This window comes from Myotis daubentonii, chromosome 1 (assembly GCF_963259705.1).
Source record: "Myotis daubentonii chromosome 1, mMyoDau2.1, whole genome shotgun sequence".
Classification (NCBI taxonomy): domain Eukaryota; kingdom Metazoa; phylum Chordata; class Mammalia; order Chiroptera; family Vespertilionidae; genus Myotis; species Myotis daubentonii.
Window position 1 is genome coordinate 105,497,574 of NC_081840.1, and position 19,938 is coordinate 105,517,511.

At 42.2% G+C, this 19,938-nt stretch overlaps 1 protein-coding gene across 2 annotated transcripts in view; it reads left to right on the top strand.

The window, feature by feature from the left end:
• CCNY (cyclin Y) overlaps nt 1-19,938 on the top strand; it is a 210,033-nt gene that overhangs the window by 118,603 nt on the left and 71,492 nt on the right. For both annotated transcript variants that reach the window (XM_059656147.1, XM_059656144.1), the window contains 2 exons: nt 4,063-4,097; nt 16,983-17,083. In XM_059656147.1, the coding sequence (XP_059512130.1) occupies nt 4,063-4,097; nt 16,983-17,083 (136 nt within the window). The remainder of the gene's footprint in view (nt 1-4,062; nt 4,098-16,982; nt 17,084-19,938) is intronic.

Genomic DNA, 19,938 nt, shown 5'->3' on the forward strand with positions numbered 1-19,938 from the left:
AGCAAGAAATTTAAATATGTATGTAATTAAAATAGTCACATCTCAGAATTCCCTAGAACTTAAAACTTTAACTGCTTTGGTTTGCACACTTCAATTTCCTAAGTCCAATGCAAAAATAAAAAGAACAATAGACAAACTAAATTACTAATAGTTTCCAATGCTTTAAGTTACACATGTATACTAGAATGAATATTACTGCCTTTTCTCCTGTTGCTTATGTCCCTTTGTCTACAGAAAGTGGTGAGAACTCATCCGTTATGCATGTTATAGTCCTGTAATGGAATTAATACATACATTCACTTCAGCAAATAGGTTGATAGGGTAAAGGTCCACACATAATGTGGAAGTCTCATTTCATCTGTATAGATGCTTACTATTAAAAACACACTGCCAGGAATACCAGGATTTAATGTTATGATGATGGTGTACATAATAATGTAAGAGGAAAAACTAAAATATTTTCAGCAGAGAAAGTTCTAGTTTAAAAGATTTTTCTTACCTCTTAATTTTCTAGGGCCCAAAAAGGTAAGTCGAGCTATTACATCTTGCTTGGCTGAGTAGATTAGTATTACCTTGGATTGTTGAGTATAAAAATGGGGTTTTGATTTTTCTTTCATTATCAGTCCAGCCACATTCTGCCACTTTATTAGGTTCCCCTACTTCAGTTTTCTGGCTCTAACCCCCAAGTTTTTCACTAGCTCCAGTGACCGCTTCTGTGAAGGAAGCCCTGTTAAGAAATAAGTGTGAAAACTTGAAGTTCATGGGGAAATAATATCTGTCACTTTCGCCATAGGCCTCCACTGTTACATTTGTTTAATATATAAATTGCAATACTTTAAGAGAAGATTTATTTCATTCCAAAGATTTCCTTATCCATTGCAGGTTATGGAAGATAACCTTCTGCAAATGATAGAAGATTGTCTATGTTTTGGGACAGGCAGTTGGTTAGGGGACTCAGGAGATATTCCAGAAGGAAATCTGTCATAGGGACACATGTGATAAGCCTCTCAGATACTGTGTAGGCTTAATATTTCAAAGGCCCTTTTAGGGATGGCCTTACAAAATAATACAGAAAGGTAGTACCAGATTTCAGATAAGATTTAGCAGGTTCAGTTGCCCTGAGGAAATGAAGTACAAGGCATTCGTTTGTATAAACACAAAGTGTCTATAAAGTATTCTACAATAGATTCTGATACCTTGTCCTTAAGTGTTTTGTAATAGTCTTAGTGAACTTTTGTTTTCTACTATTCTAATTGGGACCAGTTGGGGTTCATGGAAATGGTCTGATTCTTCCCTTAGAGTTATCCTTGTAGAAGATGTACGAGAATAGCATATACGTTTACAATATTCTTACTTGTCAATGTACTGTGATTCTATTTTTGTTTGTTTTAAAGCTTTCTTGTTAAAACTTTAAGTCAAAACATTGATGATTCTATATTCTAATCCTCTCATTTTTTAGTAATTCTTAATGTTTTTAGTAGTACTCATATAGGAAACTCTAATATTTCTTGAGGCATGGATATCATTGGAGGTGATCCCCATAACTGGGAGACTCCAAAGCTGAAACCAGATACAAAATGGGTGCGGGTCACCTCTCACTACTTGAGCCAAATTAAGCAGAGACAAGGTTGGATCATATATGAGCGTTTATTCTAATAATGCCAGCAGTATGGGAGAGTAGCAGGTCATCCAGAAAATTCTGCTGTAATATCTCTTGCTAGCCGGCTGATTATATATGGATAAGGAAGAAGAACTACCTGCAAGGAGTACGCGGGGCAGAATAAGGGCTGCAGGGTCTGTGTTCCCTGTGTCTCTTTCCAGGATCTTGAAGTCCAATAACAAGGTCCAATAACAATTTTCTATGATGTGAAAACCCAGCTCAGCCCCTTCCTGGGACAGGATAATAGTCAACATTTCTGAGGCAAACTCCCAGAGGGGGTCAGGGTCCAGGCTCAGCAACCAAATCAAAGCATTGCCTTGGTTTGTTCTCAAAATGTATTCTCTTTTCTGAATAATGGACCCAAGCAGGCTCCAAGGCGTTTCTTATCTTTTTATAGCCCTGTCTTTCTCCTTGCAGCACATCTTCCAGTTTCCCAGGGTCTATAAGAAAGCCCCTTAGTTAGTAAGGTGAGGTGAATAATCTTTAAACAACTGTGGTCCTATTCCTATTACTTACCCTTCCCCCTATCAAAGCCTCTGCATAAACCTGTTGTTGGGTACCCTAGCAAGGGCTAAGTGTCGTCTATGGAATTTGCTGCCTGTGTAAAAAGTGTTCCCAGGTCCTTGTAGCCAGTGAGAAATCATGTCATCATACCTACACTTGGTAGAGCAAACCTGACTAGATGCATAATAATTTAGTATTGAAATAATGTAAGGGAAACATGCACATGTACACACACATGCACAGATACACATGCATGCGCATGCACACCAAGTGTATAGTATCAGGAAGTTAAAACCCAGTGTTTTTTGTAGCTCTCCATATTTCTTTTGTTATGGTTCACCTGTGGATGCTTATTTCAAGTTAGGTCAAAAGTGATCATGCAGTCTCCACACTGTTCCCAGCAGACATTGTCCGCAGCTGTTGTCTGGGCGCTCCAGAGAGCTCCCAGTGTGCTGGTCTAGCCTCAAGCATAGCCAGGTGCCCCACACTCTCTTTGTGGTAGGAGCATGCCCAGGGCCTGTGAGTGGGTCCATCTGATGGCCTGCAGGCATTTGCTCTCAAGAGTACCCTCAGGCTGGTTTATCATTTTAGAGAGGATAGGACTTCTAAAGACAGTTAAACAATACAAACTAGGAAACAATTCCCAAATTCCTCTGTCAGATCAGCCACAGGGAACTAGGAATCTGCGTTTGGGAGGTGGACTTTGGGGGTGAAGGGAGGGCAGAGGCTCCTCAGATAGTAAGTTGGATTTGTACCTAGCGCCTTTTTGATTATTTATTCCTTTTTATTGAATTTATTGGGGGTGACACTGGTTAACAAAATTATACAGGTTTCAGGTGCACATCATCTGTGTTCACCACCCCAAGTCAAGTCTCCATCACCATTTATCCTCCCTATACCCTTCTTCACTTCCCTCCACTGTCCCCCCTGCCCTTTCACCCCAGCAATCACTACCACACTGTCGTCAGTGTCCATGAGTTTTTTTCTTTTTCTTTTTTGCTCAAGCCCTCTACCCTCCCAACCCCAATAGCTGTGTCCAAGGTGGCATTCTTGATTCATAGAGGCTCAGGATGTCATCTCTTTGAAGGAAACCTTTCTGTCTTCTACAATGACCTACTCAGTAAATGTATTGATTGATTTGTATGTACCCTTAAAACTAGGTATTCTGGAAAGAAAATGCAAAGTTCAGTGATAATCAGGTCATGAAAAAGCTTCTTAGGGTTCCTGGTCACCCATGTAAATTTCGGGCTGAGGACCTCTGTTTTGATAAATACCATGGTCTCCATCTCTGAGATAGGACAGTATTTTGTATTGTGATATTATCAGCCTCCATGAGGGAGAGGGTGTTGCAAGAGGCTCCAAAGGCCTCCTAATCAGAAACCTGGCTTTATTCCTCAGGACCTATCAGGGGGAGGAATTGTTTCAATGCTAATATTGCTTCTAGCATATTTTGTCATGTATCTTAATGCTTGTGATGGTTATTATTGATATTTATATTTGAACGTATAGTATGGACCTTTGTGTGTCTGCACCTTGTGGGTCTGCTCAGGTTAGAAATCAGTAGTCCTATTATTTGTTAATTATCTTAAATTAATGGATGTGTACAAGTTTTATGAGATTTGCTAATTGAGATTTTATTTAGTTATTGGAAAGCTATTACCCCTCAGTTAATTATACCTACACTTACTTTGTTAGCATGCCAAAGTTTAAGTGGGTATATATTTTGCTCTATTAACCAGGTTCAGATCAATGTTGTGCAGGTCACATATTCTTTCTTATATTGGGTAATGGAGCAACTGGATATGTTGGTTGGTGGAAGGATGGGCTAGTCCTCGGTGACCTGTAAGGAGTTGGCATGCAGTCGTGTAACATTTTTGTTGCATCTTTTGTTTTCACAGTGAGAGAAAAACGCAAGAGTCTCTTCATTAACCATGTAAGTGAAACTGTACCTGTGACCTTCAGAATGACTGTATAGTCAAGAGAGCTTAAATAACTGTCTGGGATGGGTGAAAATGGTTCATGTATTTTGTTGATACTTGGGAGAATGTGAAGAATATGGCAGTGTCCTTATGGTTTGCAATTGGATAAGCATGGCTGGTATTTATCCACTGTCCCAGATGTTTTTCCAGAAGCCACAGACTGATGTTGTTTATGAGAAGGTGTGTGAATAATACCACAGCAAACACCACATGGGTCCAAATGAAAGCTACTTCTTTTGAATTTCTGATTCTTTTTTTCTTCTATTCCTACCCCAGATTACTCTTTCTCTCTCTGTAACTCAGTTTCATTTGAATAAACACATAATTGTTTTCTATGAGGCTGTATTCCTCCATACACTTTCCTTTCCCTAATTATTGTTTATAAATCCAATAGAATCTGTATGTTCTTTTGATTATCAAAGAAAGGATAAACTTGACAACAGTTTAATTTTAAAGAGTTTAAAAAGATTTAGCTCTAGACTTTTGGCCATTCTGAGCGGTATATTCTTCCCCTGCTTGCCAGGCATCAAGCGTTCCATTGTGATCATTTATCCTTCCTTGAGCAGCATGTACGACTGGCTGGCTCCATATGCACTCCTTCCCCTCCACTCGCACCTACCATGGTGCCCCAGCTTGCACCCCTGTGAAGTGTGGACGGTGGAGTTCAAGAACATTATAGCCATCCCTTCCTGTCCCTCTAAATACATACCTCTTTCTTTAGAACAGGCTATCTCTATGAGGTATGAAATGATGGAGGTAAATTACCAAAATAAGTATGCTATAAATTCTCATATTGAAAACCAGAATGAGTATTTGACCTTACAAGGGTTTGTCTAAGGATTTCTAGATTGTATGCAATTAAATATTTATAGATCTTGAAGTACTTGGCACTGAAGCTATGTGTTAGAAAGACTTAAAGCTGTAATATTATCTTCCTTGCCCTTTGAAAATGTGGACAAAATGCCGTTGTGAAGAAATTAATAAGGTAGGTGCATGCACACTAATTATAGTACCATATAAAGATGTCGATGTTATTGTTATTGCCCATTAGAATATAGATAAATTCTATTTAATTTTCCGAGTTCTGTATCAGAACTGATGAAAGTCTTTCTGGTATTTTGAGTATGGATATATTTTTTCATAATTAATGAAGACCAGAATTCCTGGGATGGAGTGTATTCTGTTCTGCTCCATTTGAGAATCCTGCTTTAGAGGGTTTATTTCTGCCTACTATATTTGAAAGGGAGAGGAGCAGATTTCTTGTAAAATGGTATCTTTTTGGTTTATACTCTTCACTTGGTCAGCCAGAGAAGTCAAGGAATGTAGTAAACTTGATCCAGGAACTGAAATGTAAAAATTTTTTTAATTCATGAGAGAAAGGGAGGAAGGAAGGGGGTTGGGGGAAGAGGCATTGATTTGTTGTTCCATTTATTTATGCATTCATTCATTTATTCTTGTATGTGCCCTGACCGGGGATCAAACCCGCAACGATGGCGTGTCACGATGATGCTCTAACCAACTGAATTACCTGGCCAGGACAAGAAAGTTTAAATCTTGCACCCTAGCCAGTATGGCTCAGTGGATGGAGTGTCAGGTTCGATTCTGGTCAAGGGCACATACATGCCTGGGTTAGTGAGCTTAATCCCCAGTAGCAGCATGCAGGAGGCCACTGATCAATAATTCTCTCTCATCATTGATGTTTCTCTCTCTCTTTCCCTCTCTCTTCTTCTCTGAAATCAATAAAAATATATATCCTAAACCTTGCTTTTGCCTCTTTGGGAGATTTACTTTTAATAGAACATTAATTAATTGAGCAACCGCTATGTAGTTATGTAAGTACCAATAAAATGTGCTTGGAGGGTGTGAAAGAAGCTTCAGTTAAGGTTTTAATCTCAGTAAGATTTTAAAACTCCAATAAGGTTAAGGAATCCAACTTTTACTTTGAAGTCATTTCAGACTTACAGAAAAGTTGCAACAATAATGGAGTACAGGATTTTCACACCTCACTGAGGAGCCCTAGATACTTTGGTTCCCACACCATTCATTTGACTTGACACAGTGGATGTTCATATGGGAGAGCTGTTTTGTTATGTCCTCTCTTAATATTTTTCTTTTTTTCAGAATGTCTAAAAATTATAATGCTATACATTCGAAAACGTTGATACAGATGTCAGTTCCTTGAGTGTCTGGTTACATCTATGGAAGGCTTTCTCTTTTCTTACACTTTCCTATTACACTTCATTCTATCACTCTTGTTATGAGGCACAAATAGAGTGTAATATAAAGTGTGGAATTATTTGGGAAACTACATTGTCCTTGTTAAGGCACCCAAGTGAAGGTCACTGAACAGATTTGATGACTTGTCCTACAAAATGCCTGTTCTCAATGGGCGTTCCTGTGTTTGAAGCCCTAGTCTTTTGTGTGTGGTATGAGGATCTTATCTCTGAATCAGTCAGCACATATTCTTGACCAAACTGCCTGGTTTTCATATTTCTGAGACACTGCTGTGGGAAGGAGCAGTTCTAATTTGACCTCATCTGTTTAGGGACCCATCTTTTCCTGTTTGAGCTCAATAGGCTTTGTATGGATGCCTCACCCTCCTCACTATGTCATTTTATTTTTTGCTTTATTGCTCCCTTAACTCCTCAGTTTTCAACTTCATCACCTTGCTTAGGGACTTCTGGAGCAAAGACAGGAAAAAGAAAAAAAGTCATAGTCTGAGAGTGCTAACAGTTTGTCAGAAAAGCCCTGTAAGAATCAGACTCTTCTATCCTTACTCTTTAAGTAAAGGCTTTAGTCAGAGCATCTGTGTTATGGTTTGTTCTTTTACTTTTTTTTTTTAATATATATTTTATTGATTTTTTTACAGAGAAGAAGGGAGAGGGATAGAGAGTTAGAAACATCGATGAGAGAGATCGATCAGCTGCCTCCTGCACACCCCCTACTGGGGATGTGCCCGCAACCAAGGTACATGCCCTTGATCGGAATCGAACCCGGGACCCCTCAGTCTGCAGGCCGAGGCTCTATCCACTGAGCCAAACCGGTTCGGCTGTTCTTTTACTTTATATATGTTAATAACCTTTATTTGGAAAAATTTCAAATTTGTGGGACAGTTACAATAATATAGAAAATTTCCATTTATCCTTTATCTAGATTCACCAGTGTTTTATCATTTTTACCTCATGCTCTGATTACATTTCCTGTATTATTTCCTATATTATTTTTTTCTGAATTGTTTGGAGTAGTTTGCCTTCATTCTGCCCTTACTTCCCAATATTCTCCACTGGGTTTCCAAAGACAAGGATATTCTCTGTATAAACACAATATTGTCATCAAAATCCAGAGTGTAACATTGATACTGTTCTTTTTATTTATTTTATTTTATGTTTTTAAAAATATATTTTATTGATTTTTTACAGAGAGGAAAGGAGAGAGATAGAGAGTTAGAAACATCGATGAGAGAGAAACATCGATCAGCCGCCTCCTGCACACCCCCCACTGGGGATGTGCCCGCAACCAAGGTACATGCCCTTGATCCGAATCGAACCTGGGACCTTTCAGTCCGCAGTCCGACGCTCTATCCACTGAGCCAAACCGGTCCCGGCTGATACTGTTCTTTTTAATTGACTGTTCATATTCCAGCTGTTTAAGTTAAGTGATCCCATAATGTCCTGTGTAGCATGATATTCTCTGGTGCTGGTTTTTTTAAAATTATTATTTTTATTTTCATTTCAGAGAGGAAAGGTGAGAGAGAAACAGGGGATTGAACCCACAATGCGGGCATATGCCCTGATGGGGTATCGAACCATGACCTCCTGGTTCATAGGTTTATGCTCAACCACTGAGCCACATTGGTCAGGCATCTGGTGCTAGTTTTAATTCAGGATCACATGTGGCATTTAATTGATGTGTCCCTACGTCTCCTTTAATCTGGAGAGACCCTCAGACTTTCTTTCTCTTTCATGCTGTTGATAGTGTTGAAGAATACAGGGCCAGGTGTTTTGTTAACAGAATGTTTCTCATTTTGGATTCAGGTCAGCACTTCTGGCCAAAATATGTCATGGAGTACTTCCTTGCCCTTATTCGTGTATCAACTCTGGAGACACACTATATCCAACTGACCTCATTGGTGATGTTGATTTTGATCACCTGACAAGGTGCTGTCCAGATTCTCCATTGTGTATTGACTAGTTTTCATATTACAACTAATGAGCAGTCTATGAGCAGACACTTGAGACCAGGCAGATATCCTGTTTCTTATTCCCATCCTCAAATTAGCATCTATTGATCATTCTTGCCTGAACCAATCTCTGTATTTTCATTGCAAATGGTAATTTTTTAGCTTCCATCCCTAAACCCTTATATTTGGAAGTCTCATTCTGCTCTAAGAGCCCTTTCTTCCCGTCCAACCAACCAACCAACCATCCATCCATCCATCCATCCATCCATCCATTCATCCTTCCATCCATTCATCTTTATATGGACTTGTGGAAATCATTTTTTTCAGTGATTTACATGTAGTTCATTGGTTGTCCTTAATTATTTTGGTGCTCACATTGTCCTAGATTTGGCTAGTAACAGTCTTTGCACTGGCTCTGTGTTCTCATGGCATGGACCCACTTTTTTTTTTTTTTAGTTCTCTCTCGCTTGTTTTTTGGCACAAGATATTCCAGGCCCAGCTTGTATTTCCCTGGGTCAGCCCTGGAATCAGCCATTTCTCCAGGGAGCCCTGATTCCTTTTAATGACAAACAGTGTTAGAAAACCAGATCTGGACTCCGTATGTACTCATTGCTACTGGAGTGTCATTGCTTCTAGGCCCATTTATATGTAGGAAATAGGCATTTTAGAAATCATGAATTCGTACTGACAACCTAATTTCCAGTTCCAGTCCATCCCATAGAATATTTTTTTTTTTTGTCGTTGGTCTTTGACTATTTTGTACACTTCTGTAAAAACATTTACTTTTAAAAACAGCTTTTACCGTAAAATGGTTCTTAGTATATCCCCAGAGTTGTGCAGCTATCACCATAGTCAATTTTAGAACATATTCATCATCCCAAAAAGAAACCCCATGCCCATTAGCAGTCACATCCCATCCCCTTCCCCCAGCCCCTGGCAACCACTACTGTACTTTCTTGTCTCTTTGGACATGTCTCTTCCAGATATTTCATATAAATGGTATCATACAATATGTGGCCTTTTGTGATTGGCGTTTTTCACTTAGTGAACATTTTCAGGGTTCATCTGTTTTAGAATTAGAACTTCATTCCTTTTTATGGCCAGATAATATTCTATTGTATAGGTATGCACATTCTGTCTAATTCATTCATCAGTTGATGGACATTTGGATTGTTTCTACCTTTTGGCTATTGTGAATAATGGTGCTATGGGCATTATTATATATGTTTTTCTATGGACATGTTTTCATTTCTTTTAGGTATATGCCTAAGAATAGAGTTGCCGGGTCCTACGGTCACTCTATATTTACCATTTTGAGAAATTGCCAAATTGTTTTCCAAAATAGCTGGTCTTTAGCTTTTAATATTTTGTTTGTAGTTCAATGAATTCAATTTTTTTAACTGATCAGTAATAAGATATTTGTTTCTTCAAAGCACAACTCTTTTTTTTTTAACTTCTGTTAAAAATTTTAAACTTTTCCTAAGGAAAGAAATAACCTTCTAGAACCAGTAAATTTTTGACCAATATAACTACATTCATAGGGAATTTCGAATGGATATTGCTGAAGAACAGTGTAGTGTAGCAATAACACATTAGGAGTTGAGTGGCCTGAATTATTCTTCTGATACTTCTTTGCTGTTGATGCCAACTTACTGTCACCTGGTAAAGTGCTTTAATTATATCACCTGCAAAGAGTACAATACCACTTGCTTCCCCATCTCAAAGGATAGTTATGAATAGCAATGGAGATGGGATATGGTTAAGACCCTTAAACATTTGCATTGTGCAAATATTTGACATATTTGTATTTCTGTGACTACTAATTATGTAGAAGAGAGAGTGCTAACAGTAGGAAAGAAACTTGAGGGGTTTTTTACATTCTGGGTCCAGTCTAACTCATATTTGAGCCTTTCTGTAAATTAAAAATTTTCAGACTTATACTTAGATAAACATCTGCCCTACCTTACCCCCAGCATTCTGGAATAAGTTCATTTCCCATCTCACCCTACCCCCAAAACTGCAGCATGGAATACATCTGCTGGCCGACTGGGGAGGGGCCGAGGGCCATTGGCTGATGGGCCCCGCCCCTGAATGGGATAGGGGGGGCCAATTGGGGGTCAGTGTCCAGGGGAGGGGCTGTGGGAGGTTGGCCGGCCAGCCCCACCCCCAATTGGTGTGGGGGGGCTGATCAGGGGCGGAGCTGGCTGGGGGAAGGGGCCGTGGGCCAATTGGGGTGCTGGGGGCTGTTTGGGGGTGGCACCAGCCCTGGGGAGGGGCTGTGGGCAGTGGGCTGGCCAGCCCCACCCCCTACTGTGGTAGGGGGCAGAAATCAGGAGCAGGGCGGCTAGAGAGAGGAGCTACTGGCCGATTGGGTGGTGGGGGCCCTTTGGGGTGGGGCCGGCTGGGCAGAGGGGCTGCAGGAGGTTGGCCGGCCAGCCCCGCCCCCTACTTGGGTGTGGGGGCCATCAGGCAGGGCCGGCCGCAGAGGGTAAGTGCTGGGGGCGGGGTTGGCCGGCTGCCCTGCCCTTGATTGGGGTGGGAGAGGCCGATCAGGGGCGGAGCTGGCCGGGGGAGCAGGGGGCCGAGGTGCCATGGGAGGTTGGCTGACTGGCCCTACCCCCTGATCGGGCCGGTTTGCTGGTCACAGTGGGCATCATAGCGACAGGTCGACCTAGTCATCATGGAGTTCTGGTCGCTGGCTTTTTATATATATATACTAGAGGCCCAGTGCACAAAAATTTGTTCACTGCGGGGGGGGGGGGGAAGTCCCTCAGCCTGGCCTGTGCCCTCTCGCAGTCTGGGCACCCTTGGGACATAACAACCTGCTGGCTTAGGCCTGCTCCCGGGTGGCAGAGGGCAGGCCCAATCCCTAGGTGCAGCCCCTGGTCGGGCTCAGAGCAGGGCTGATTGGGGAGTTGGGGCACCGCCCCCTGTCACACTCAAGGCAGGGTCGATGGGGAGGTTGCGGCGCCACCCACTGTCACGCACAGAGCAGGGCCAATCAGGGGGTTGGGGCGCTGCCCCCTGTCACTCACAGAGCAGGGCCAATCAGGGGGTTGGGGCGCTGCCCTTGTCACTCACAGAGCAGGGCCCATAAGGGGGGTTGGGGCTCCTTACCCTGTCACACACAGAGCAGGGTCGATCAGGGGGTTTGGGAGCTCCCCCCTGTCATGCACAGAGCAGGGCCGATCAGGGGGTTGAGGAGCTCCCCCCTGTCACTCACAGAGTAGGGCCGATAGGGGAGTTGGGGCACTGCCCCCTGTCACACACAGAGCAGGGAGGATCAGGGGGTTGAGGAGCTCCGCCCTGTCACTCACAGAGTAGGGCCGATAGAGGAGGAGGAGCTCCCCCCTGTCACTCACAGAGTAGAGCCGATGGGGGAGTTGGGGCACCACACCCTGTCACACACACAGCCGCAGGGCCAATCAGGGTTGGGGAGCTCCCCCCTATCAGGCACAGAGCAGGGCTGATCAGGGGGTTGGGGCGCCTTCCCCTGTCACGAACAGAGCAGGGCCGATAGGGAGGTTGTGGCCCCGCCCCCTGTCACACACAGAGCCCCAGGGCGATCAGGGGGTTTGGGCACTGCCCCCTGTCACACTGATCCCGGTGCCGAGAGGCCTTGCGGCTCCACTGATCCCGGTGGTGGGAGGCATATTACCCTCTTACTATATAGGATAGAGGCCTGGTGCACGGGTGGGGGCCGGCTGGTTTGCCCTGAAGGGTGTCCTGGATCAGGGTGGGGGTCCCCACTGGGGTACCTGGACAGCCTGGGTGAGGGGATGATGGCTGTTTGCAGCTGGTCACACCCCCTTTCGGGTGGGGGTCCCCACTGGGGTGCCTGGCCAGTCTGGGTGAGGGGCTGAGGGCTGTTTTCAGGCTGTCGGGTGACTGAAGCTCCCAACCGCTCCTTTTTTCTTTTTTCTTTTTTTATTCTGGGCCAGCTTTAGCTCTGAGACTTGGCTCCAGATCTTAGGCCTTGGCTGCTGAAAGCAGGTATCTGGTTTGTTTGGGTTCTATAATCGAAACACTGTTTTAACTCCAGCTCTGAGATCCCGGCTGGCTGAAAGCAGGTTTCTGGGGTTTTGTTTAGCTTCTATATTTGTAACAATGTTTCAAACTGCAAGCTCAGAGGCCGGCAGCGGCAGGTGGGGAATGTTGGAGTCCTCCGTCACTGAAGCAAGCAAGCCTCATGTTCGCTTCAAGCTGCCTGGCTGCCGGCCGCCATCTTGGCTGGCAGTTAATTTGCATATCGCCCTGATTAGCCAATGGCAAGGGTAGCGGATGTACGCTAATTACAATGTTTCTCTTTTATTAGGTAGGATGACAGCATGCATGACACAACAGAGTAAAATTTTACCTCAAAATTGTCATTTCCTAGTGTTTGTCTTTGAGACCCGATGTTGGTTTATTTTTCTATTTTCATAGAGTAATGATTTTGTTCACTTCTGTTGTTAATTCCATGGCTATTTGCTTTTCCTGCCCTTTCTTCTTTCCTCCTGTAAAAAATGGAACCTGCTAAAAGCTATTTTGTCTTCCTTTTTCTTTCTGTGAAATATTAGTTTGTTAACACTTTGCAGTCAAAGAGGAGTTTTTCTTTTATTTACTTTGTCCTTTTTTTTTTAAAATATATTTTATTGATTTTTTACAGAGAGGAAGAGAAGAGAGATAGAGAGTTAGAAACATCGATGAGAGAGAAACATCGATCAGCTGCCTCCTGCACATCTACCACTGGGGATGTGCCCGCAACCCAGGTACATGCCCTTGACCGGAATCGAACCTGGGACCTTTCAGTCCACAGGCCGACTCTCTATCCACTGAGCCAAACCGGTTTCGGCTACTTTGTCCTTTTTATCTTTGTGTCTCTGAGCTCATGGTGGTGTTGAAAGGATATGATGCAGCTTTCCTTTCTCTTAGCCCTGGTGTCATCTACATGTATGTCCTTCCCCACTATGAGTGCTCTGGGATTGCACAGGGGAATTTCACAGAATGTTCCTTGTGTCCACTCCTTATTAGCTGTGTAACTTTTTAGATGTTTCCTTCTTTGTAAAATGAGGAAAATACCCCCACGTGCCTCATGGTTTACTGAGACTGTGTACCGCAATGTACGGGAGGTAGCAGGTGGTAGGTAGCATTGGGCACTGCCACCTCTTTTTTTTTTTTTTTAATATAGTTTACTGATTTTTTTACAGAGAAGAAGGGAGAGGGATAGAGAGTTAGGAACATCGATGAGAGAGAAACATGGATCAGCTGCCTCCTGCACACCCGCCACTGGGGATGTGCCCGCAACCAAGGTACATGCCCTTGTCCGGAATAGAACCTGGGACCCTTTAGTCCGCAGGCTGACTCTCTATCCACTAAGCCAAACCGGTTAAGGCACTGCCACCTCTTTTTCACTTCTGCCTCTGCCCCATGCATGTTCTGTGCACATCAAGCCCTCAGTTAATATTAATAAAGGGAAACTGGTGCAGATTTCAATCTGTGCACACACAGTTATGTCTTTAATCAGGGTCATGATTTGCTCTCCTCTGAATAAATTTTTTTTTAATTATGCAGCATTCATTTTTGGAGATTTTATTAATGTAATATTTTTTTTTTACAAACATTTAAAACTTATTTTCCTCTAGTAATATTACCTCATTTTTTAATGCTTTATTTTTATTTGATCCTAATGAACCCTAAGAAGTGGTAGGACAACTTTACTCAACCATTGTAAATGAGAAGTTAAAGTGTAGAAACTAAGTGTTAGAAGTGACTTCATACTTATTGAGCATGGTTCTGTGCTCAGCACACCACTTGTTATCCCATGCAGTCCTTACAGCACCACAATGAGGGGTAGCCTTTGCTCTCCATATTTTACAGATGGAAGGTACTGAATCTGCAGGAGGTAAAGCACAAGGCAACCTTATAACTTGTTGTCCAAATCAGGACACTAATGAGTGTGAAAGGGAGTGCTGATATTGTTTACTTCAGGGCAACACGGGCAAACTAGGATTGCTCCAGCAAGCCAGAGCATGTGATCATCCTACTTAAGGAACTTGCCCAAGTTCACATAGCTAATCAGTGGCAGAGCTACATTCGGAACTCTAGGCTTTCTGACTCCAACCCATGTTCTAGCCCATCTTGTCTTGAAATGTCTCGTCCATGTTAGCTAATTCTTTGCAGGGTCACAGAGAGCCAACCATTGCTCCACTGAGGTGTGTCTTAAACATGTCAGCATTTCACTGACCAGTGGCATGGGCCCTTGCTATGAGCTCCTGTTTGCCAGCTTTGACATGGCATGCTCCTTTCTGCTGAGGCTGTGCTGTCATGACCAGTCGAGGACCAGCTAGCCCATGGAGGCAAGCTTCCTGTGTGATGGCTGTGGTTTGGGCCAAAAAAGGCTCTCTGGTCCCTGGATGAAGCTGCTTTGTGTTTGCTGATTCAAGAAATTTATCCAGTTTACCTCCAAGAGACTTGGAGTCTAGATCCTAGAGAACAGAGACGAGTGAGCTGGAAATGGCAGCAGAGGTTGGTCAGTGCTGCAGAAGTCACAAAAGCCTAAGAGCACCTGGAAGGACCCTCGGCCCAGATGGCAGGAAGGAGTCCCAAGCAAGGGCTGTCGACAAGGTTCTAGGTTGAGTTGGGGTCAGAGAAGGTAAAGGACCTTTGGGGTATTGTATGAAAAGATCTGGGAGAACATGGCATAAGTGAAGAACTATAGGTAGAAAGGTATGGATTTGGTGTCACACAAGTATGCCTTTTGAGCTCTGGTGTCTTAGATTTGATCTTGGGAACATTACTTCATTTCTCTGGACTCTTGACTCTTAAATGGGAGTTCTACTTACCTTCCTAGGGGTTTGTGAGTTGTAAATGAATACACGTAAAGTATTCAGAACACTATTTTTTTTTTTTTTTTAGTGATGTAGATTTCAGATCAAGAGGTTTACGTTCTATGAATCTTGTAGTTCTGACATTCAACAAATGAGTAAAGCCCAGATGATGTTTTAGAGTGATGACATACCCTGAAAATAAAAATCTTTTATAACTTAATACTTATGATTTTTATTCAATTTAGAAATAAGAGTTTAAAAGTTGAGTTGGCATACTCTGGCAAAGTGAGGGCTTTGGCACACCAACCCTTAGTACTGGGAGGCTCAGGCTAACATCTGGGCAATCCCAGGCTAGGACTGGCCAGCCCCTCAATGGGGCTGATTTCAGGTTAATCTTCTGAACCTTAGGTACTATGTGCCCAGGGTTGTTCCTGCCCTGCAACTCAGGATGGTAGTGTCTTAGAATGTGAAGGGTTGTAGAGTGTGCTCACTAGAGTGCATCACTCAGCTCCTCTCCTTGACTCTGTTCACATTTTAATAGTGAAGAAATCAGAATAGTTGAAACCATACAATAATAGAAGTGAATTATTATTGTCCTTTTGCTGCTTTTTTGGGATTATTCCCAAAGTTATCCTGTATCTCCAAAAATTCATTAATATCTGTTAATTACTGAATTACAGTGGGGCCTTGACTTACGAGTTTAATTCATTCCGTGACAGAGCTCGTAACTCAAATTACTCGTATGTCAAATCAAAAAGTGAACGAGTGAGACACGTGATGCTGGGCTGATGTGGCGTTCACTGTGACGTTGGCTGCGCCAACTAGCAGTGAGGTATCTGAAGCTGGCTCGTAACCGGAATTTTAGCTCGCAACTCAAAGCAAAACATCGGCCGAGAGACGGCGCGTATCTCGAAAAACTCGTTAGTCGGGACTCTCGTAAATCAAGGCCCCACTGTATTGTGTTAAACTTATCTGTTGAGGTTTTGCTTGTAGTAGATTTTACACTAGTAGGGAAAATTTCATAAGAACTTTTTAAAAACTTGCTTCCCATTTTAATAGCTATTAATAGCTTTTGATATTTTAGTGTGTCTTACATGATTTCAATGTGGTTATTATAAGAGCTTAAAAAAAGAAAGAGAATTTTTAGTGCCTTAATAGTGTCTTAGTGAGAATGTTGTGATCAATTTAATAGGGATGAAAATTGACATCCAAGTTGTAACTTCAATTTACAAGCCTTCTTTGCGCCTTTTCTTACATAGTGCACAGACACACTATGTGAAGATCATCCATTGATACTCTTTTGCAAAGTATCAGATAATCTTCCCTTTAAAAGATAACTTTGCTTTAACATAGGAATACTTTTTTTTTTAAACATCACCTCTTAAAATTCAAGTAGATTAACCAGGAGATTCTAAATTAATGTTGGCTGCATTTTCCATTGCCCCCAAATACTCTGTACCCCAAGAATAGAGTACAGTGGAGTTTTGGTGCATAAAACCAGGACATTCCCTTAATTGGGAGCTTTTGTTAGTGTAATTAGCAGTCTGCTTGTTTCACACAGGCTCCAGGGCAGCTGATTTTTATGGACTCTGCACTCTGATGCTTGATAGCAAGAGTACTGTTCTTCCAGTAAAGGGCGTTTGGAACTATGAGTGGTGACTTTTATATGTGGAAGAACAAGGAATTTCGTCGTAAGAAGAAAGTGTTTTTATATTGTTCTTGCTGGGTAGTGTTCACATTTCTTGCTAAGACATTTTTCCTTTGTGATCTGAAGTTTAAGGGGATGATGATCTTTGGAAGAATTTTGAGCCCTGTTTAATTGTTACTGTCTTGTTGCTATTGTTTTCCAGCATCCTCCAGGACAAATAGCAAGGAAATACAGCTCCTGCTCCACTATTTTCCTAGACGATAGCACAGTCAGTCAACCAAACCTCAAGTATACAATTAAATGGTGGGTATACAGATTTTTGCTTAAATGAATGCTTTTTCTATTCCTAACTGATTGGTTGTGGGATCTGTCAGGGGGAGGCCATTGACTATGGGAAATCTTTTTAAAATGTGATTTTGGTAGTTAAAATGTGGGGTGTTCAAAATATTTGTTAATATTACCAGTTAGGTAAAGAGACCAAATTTTGAAATTATTTTAAATATAAATTAAAGCATATTTTTTATTTTTGTGCATACTTTCTACCTTCCCACTTTTTATTAAGGCTATCCTTGCATGACTCTGCTAATATTTTACCTTCAAAATAAAATGAGATTCCACTTTAAGACTTGGGGCTACAGTAGAAAGCCGGCCTGACATAATTGAAAGTGTCCTTGCCCACAATCGAGATGTGAGGTCTGACCTCGGCTCTGTCACCAAGGGGTGAGGGTTTGGATAAGACCCTTCTTTGGGGGATCTTATTTTCAAGTGGGGTTTAAGGGAGGAAGGGGAGTCTTGACATAAAATCCTTCCCATGTTGGGCTTCAGTTTTTATGTTTTAAAATGGGAGGTAAGAAGGAAGGAACACTGGTTTTTCCTGTAATGTTCCCACTAGCATTTTGATAACAGATCACAGAGAACCTGATGTGCCAGGGTCTGTGGTCTTCAGCTCATCTGTGAAAAATCTGGGGTATTTTACCTCTATATTTAAGAAAATACACATTTAACAACAGTGCATAGTAGTGTTTGAGGTAAGTGTTTACATTGCTATTAGGAAGTATTCTATCTCAGTGGGCCAGATTTTCTGGCTTAGAAGGCCTGTTCTGAATGTTACCACATGTGACAATTAGTCACAGCCTCAATCAAGCAGTGGGGACTGTCATGGTCTTCTGTGGACAGGGTTCACTCCAGGAGGAAGGTAGAAGTTTGACCACTTGGAGAGAGGCTGCCTTCTCTGTTGTGGGGTTGGTATTTCTAGGATCTAAATGGAAATGAGGCTTCTTCCCTCAATACCTTGGTGTTAAGGGCGTGGTAAGTGAAGAGTGGGCATAAACCAACCAGTGGGCATAAACCCAAACAGGCAGTTACTACAGATGGGAAGAGGTGTGCACATGCCGCTGGCTGAGCCACTTCCTGCCCTGAGCCTAGACCAGGGGTGGGCAAACTTTTTGACTTGAGGGCCACAATGGGTTCTTAAACTGGACCGGAGGGCTGGAACAAAAGCATGGATGGAGTGTTTGTGTGAACTAATATAAATTCAAAGTAAACATCATTACATAAAAGGGTACGGTCTTTTTTTTTTTTTTTTTTTTTATTCATTTCAAACGGGCCGGATCCGACCCGCGGGCCGTAGTTTGCCCATGACTGGCCTAGATTTACTGCCGGGAAATGGGAAGTATAGCATTTCCTAGAGTAAATGATTAGCAGTTGTGGAGAGTAGTGGAAAGCCCTGAACATCCATGCACTATGTGGCTGTTGGCATCTGCTCAAGCTCTGGAGCCCAGAGCGAAAGCCACTAACTTCCTTTAATCCTGGAATCATCTTCATGGGGAGAGCAAGGCAGAGTGGAGCGGAACATGCCTCCCCTTTAGGGCCAGTGTGAGCTCTTGGGATTTACAAATGGATCTGAATCAGTTGCTCAATGGTTCATCCTTGGATGACTTAAAATCACCATTGGTTGTAACATGGACTCCCACTTAGGAGTGGGCAGGGAAACTGGATGACAATTTGATACTTTAGTGTCAAGTCTGAGAGGTGCAATCACCGAAGTTACAGCTATGCATCCTTTAAATCAGTGGAATCAGCTCTGGCTGTGCCTGGGAGCCACCTGGGAGCTTAAAAACACACTGACATTTGATGTCTCACCCCACAGATCCAGTGTATGGATTTTTAGCCCCTCCAGGACAGTGGTCGGCAAACTCATTAGTCAACAGAGCCAAATATCAACAGTACGACGATTGAAATTTCTTTTGAGAGCCAAATTTTTTAAACTTAAACTATATATAGGTAGGTACATTGTTATTAACTTAATTAGGCTACTCTTAAGGCTTAGGAAGAGCCACACTCAAGGGGCCAAAGAGCCACATGTGGCTCACGAGTCACAGTTTGCTGACCACGGCTCTAGGAGATTCTAATAGGCAGCCAAGGTTACGGACCCCTGATATAAGTGGACAGCTTCTTTCCCCTCCCTAAAGTTCCCTTGAAAGTTTTAAATAAAATGTTTTAAATAAACTGTAGGTTAATACATGGAGGGAAAAGAAGCTGAAAAGCTAGACCAGTTAAGAAGGCTGACTTGAGACAAAGCAGCGTGGATACTATGGCTTCCCTGATCCAAAAGACATTTTCTCTGCACCACCCAAATTTCATATTCCTTTAGTCAGTAGTTTAGTTGTTTTAAAAAGTGCCCTGTTTAAAAAATGTACATGTTGGACCTGGGAGCCCTGAAAAATAAGGGGGTAGGGAAGATGCTAATTCTGAATGCTCTCATCTTCTAAAATTTTGCCTAAAACTTATCCTACTCCTGTCTTGGCTCCCTCCCCCTAGTCATTAAAATTGATTACACACTCATTAATACAATAGTAATTCAACTTTATTATGGACATGGTGAGCATTTGTGGGCTGAACTTGCTTCTTGAAAACCAAGTATTCTTTTGGGGTTTTTTTTGAGAAAATTCTCTGAGTTCTAAACAACCAATTTATATTTTTATTTTTAAAAGAAAATGCTTCTGTAAATTGGTGAAATGCCAAAATGAGGAAACATATTTACAAATTTTAGGTTACTAAGTGGGGGGAAGGTTGGGTGCTATTCTAACAGTGAAAGAAAAGCCTAAATATAAAAAGTTTGGGCCCTCTCTCTGTGTTCATTTTTTTTCATAGGCGTG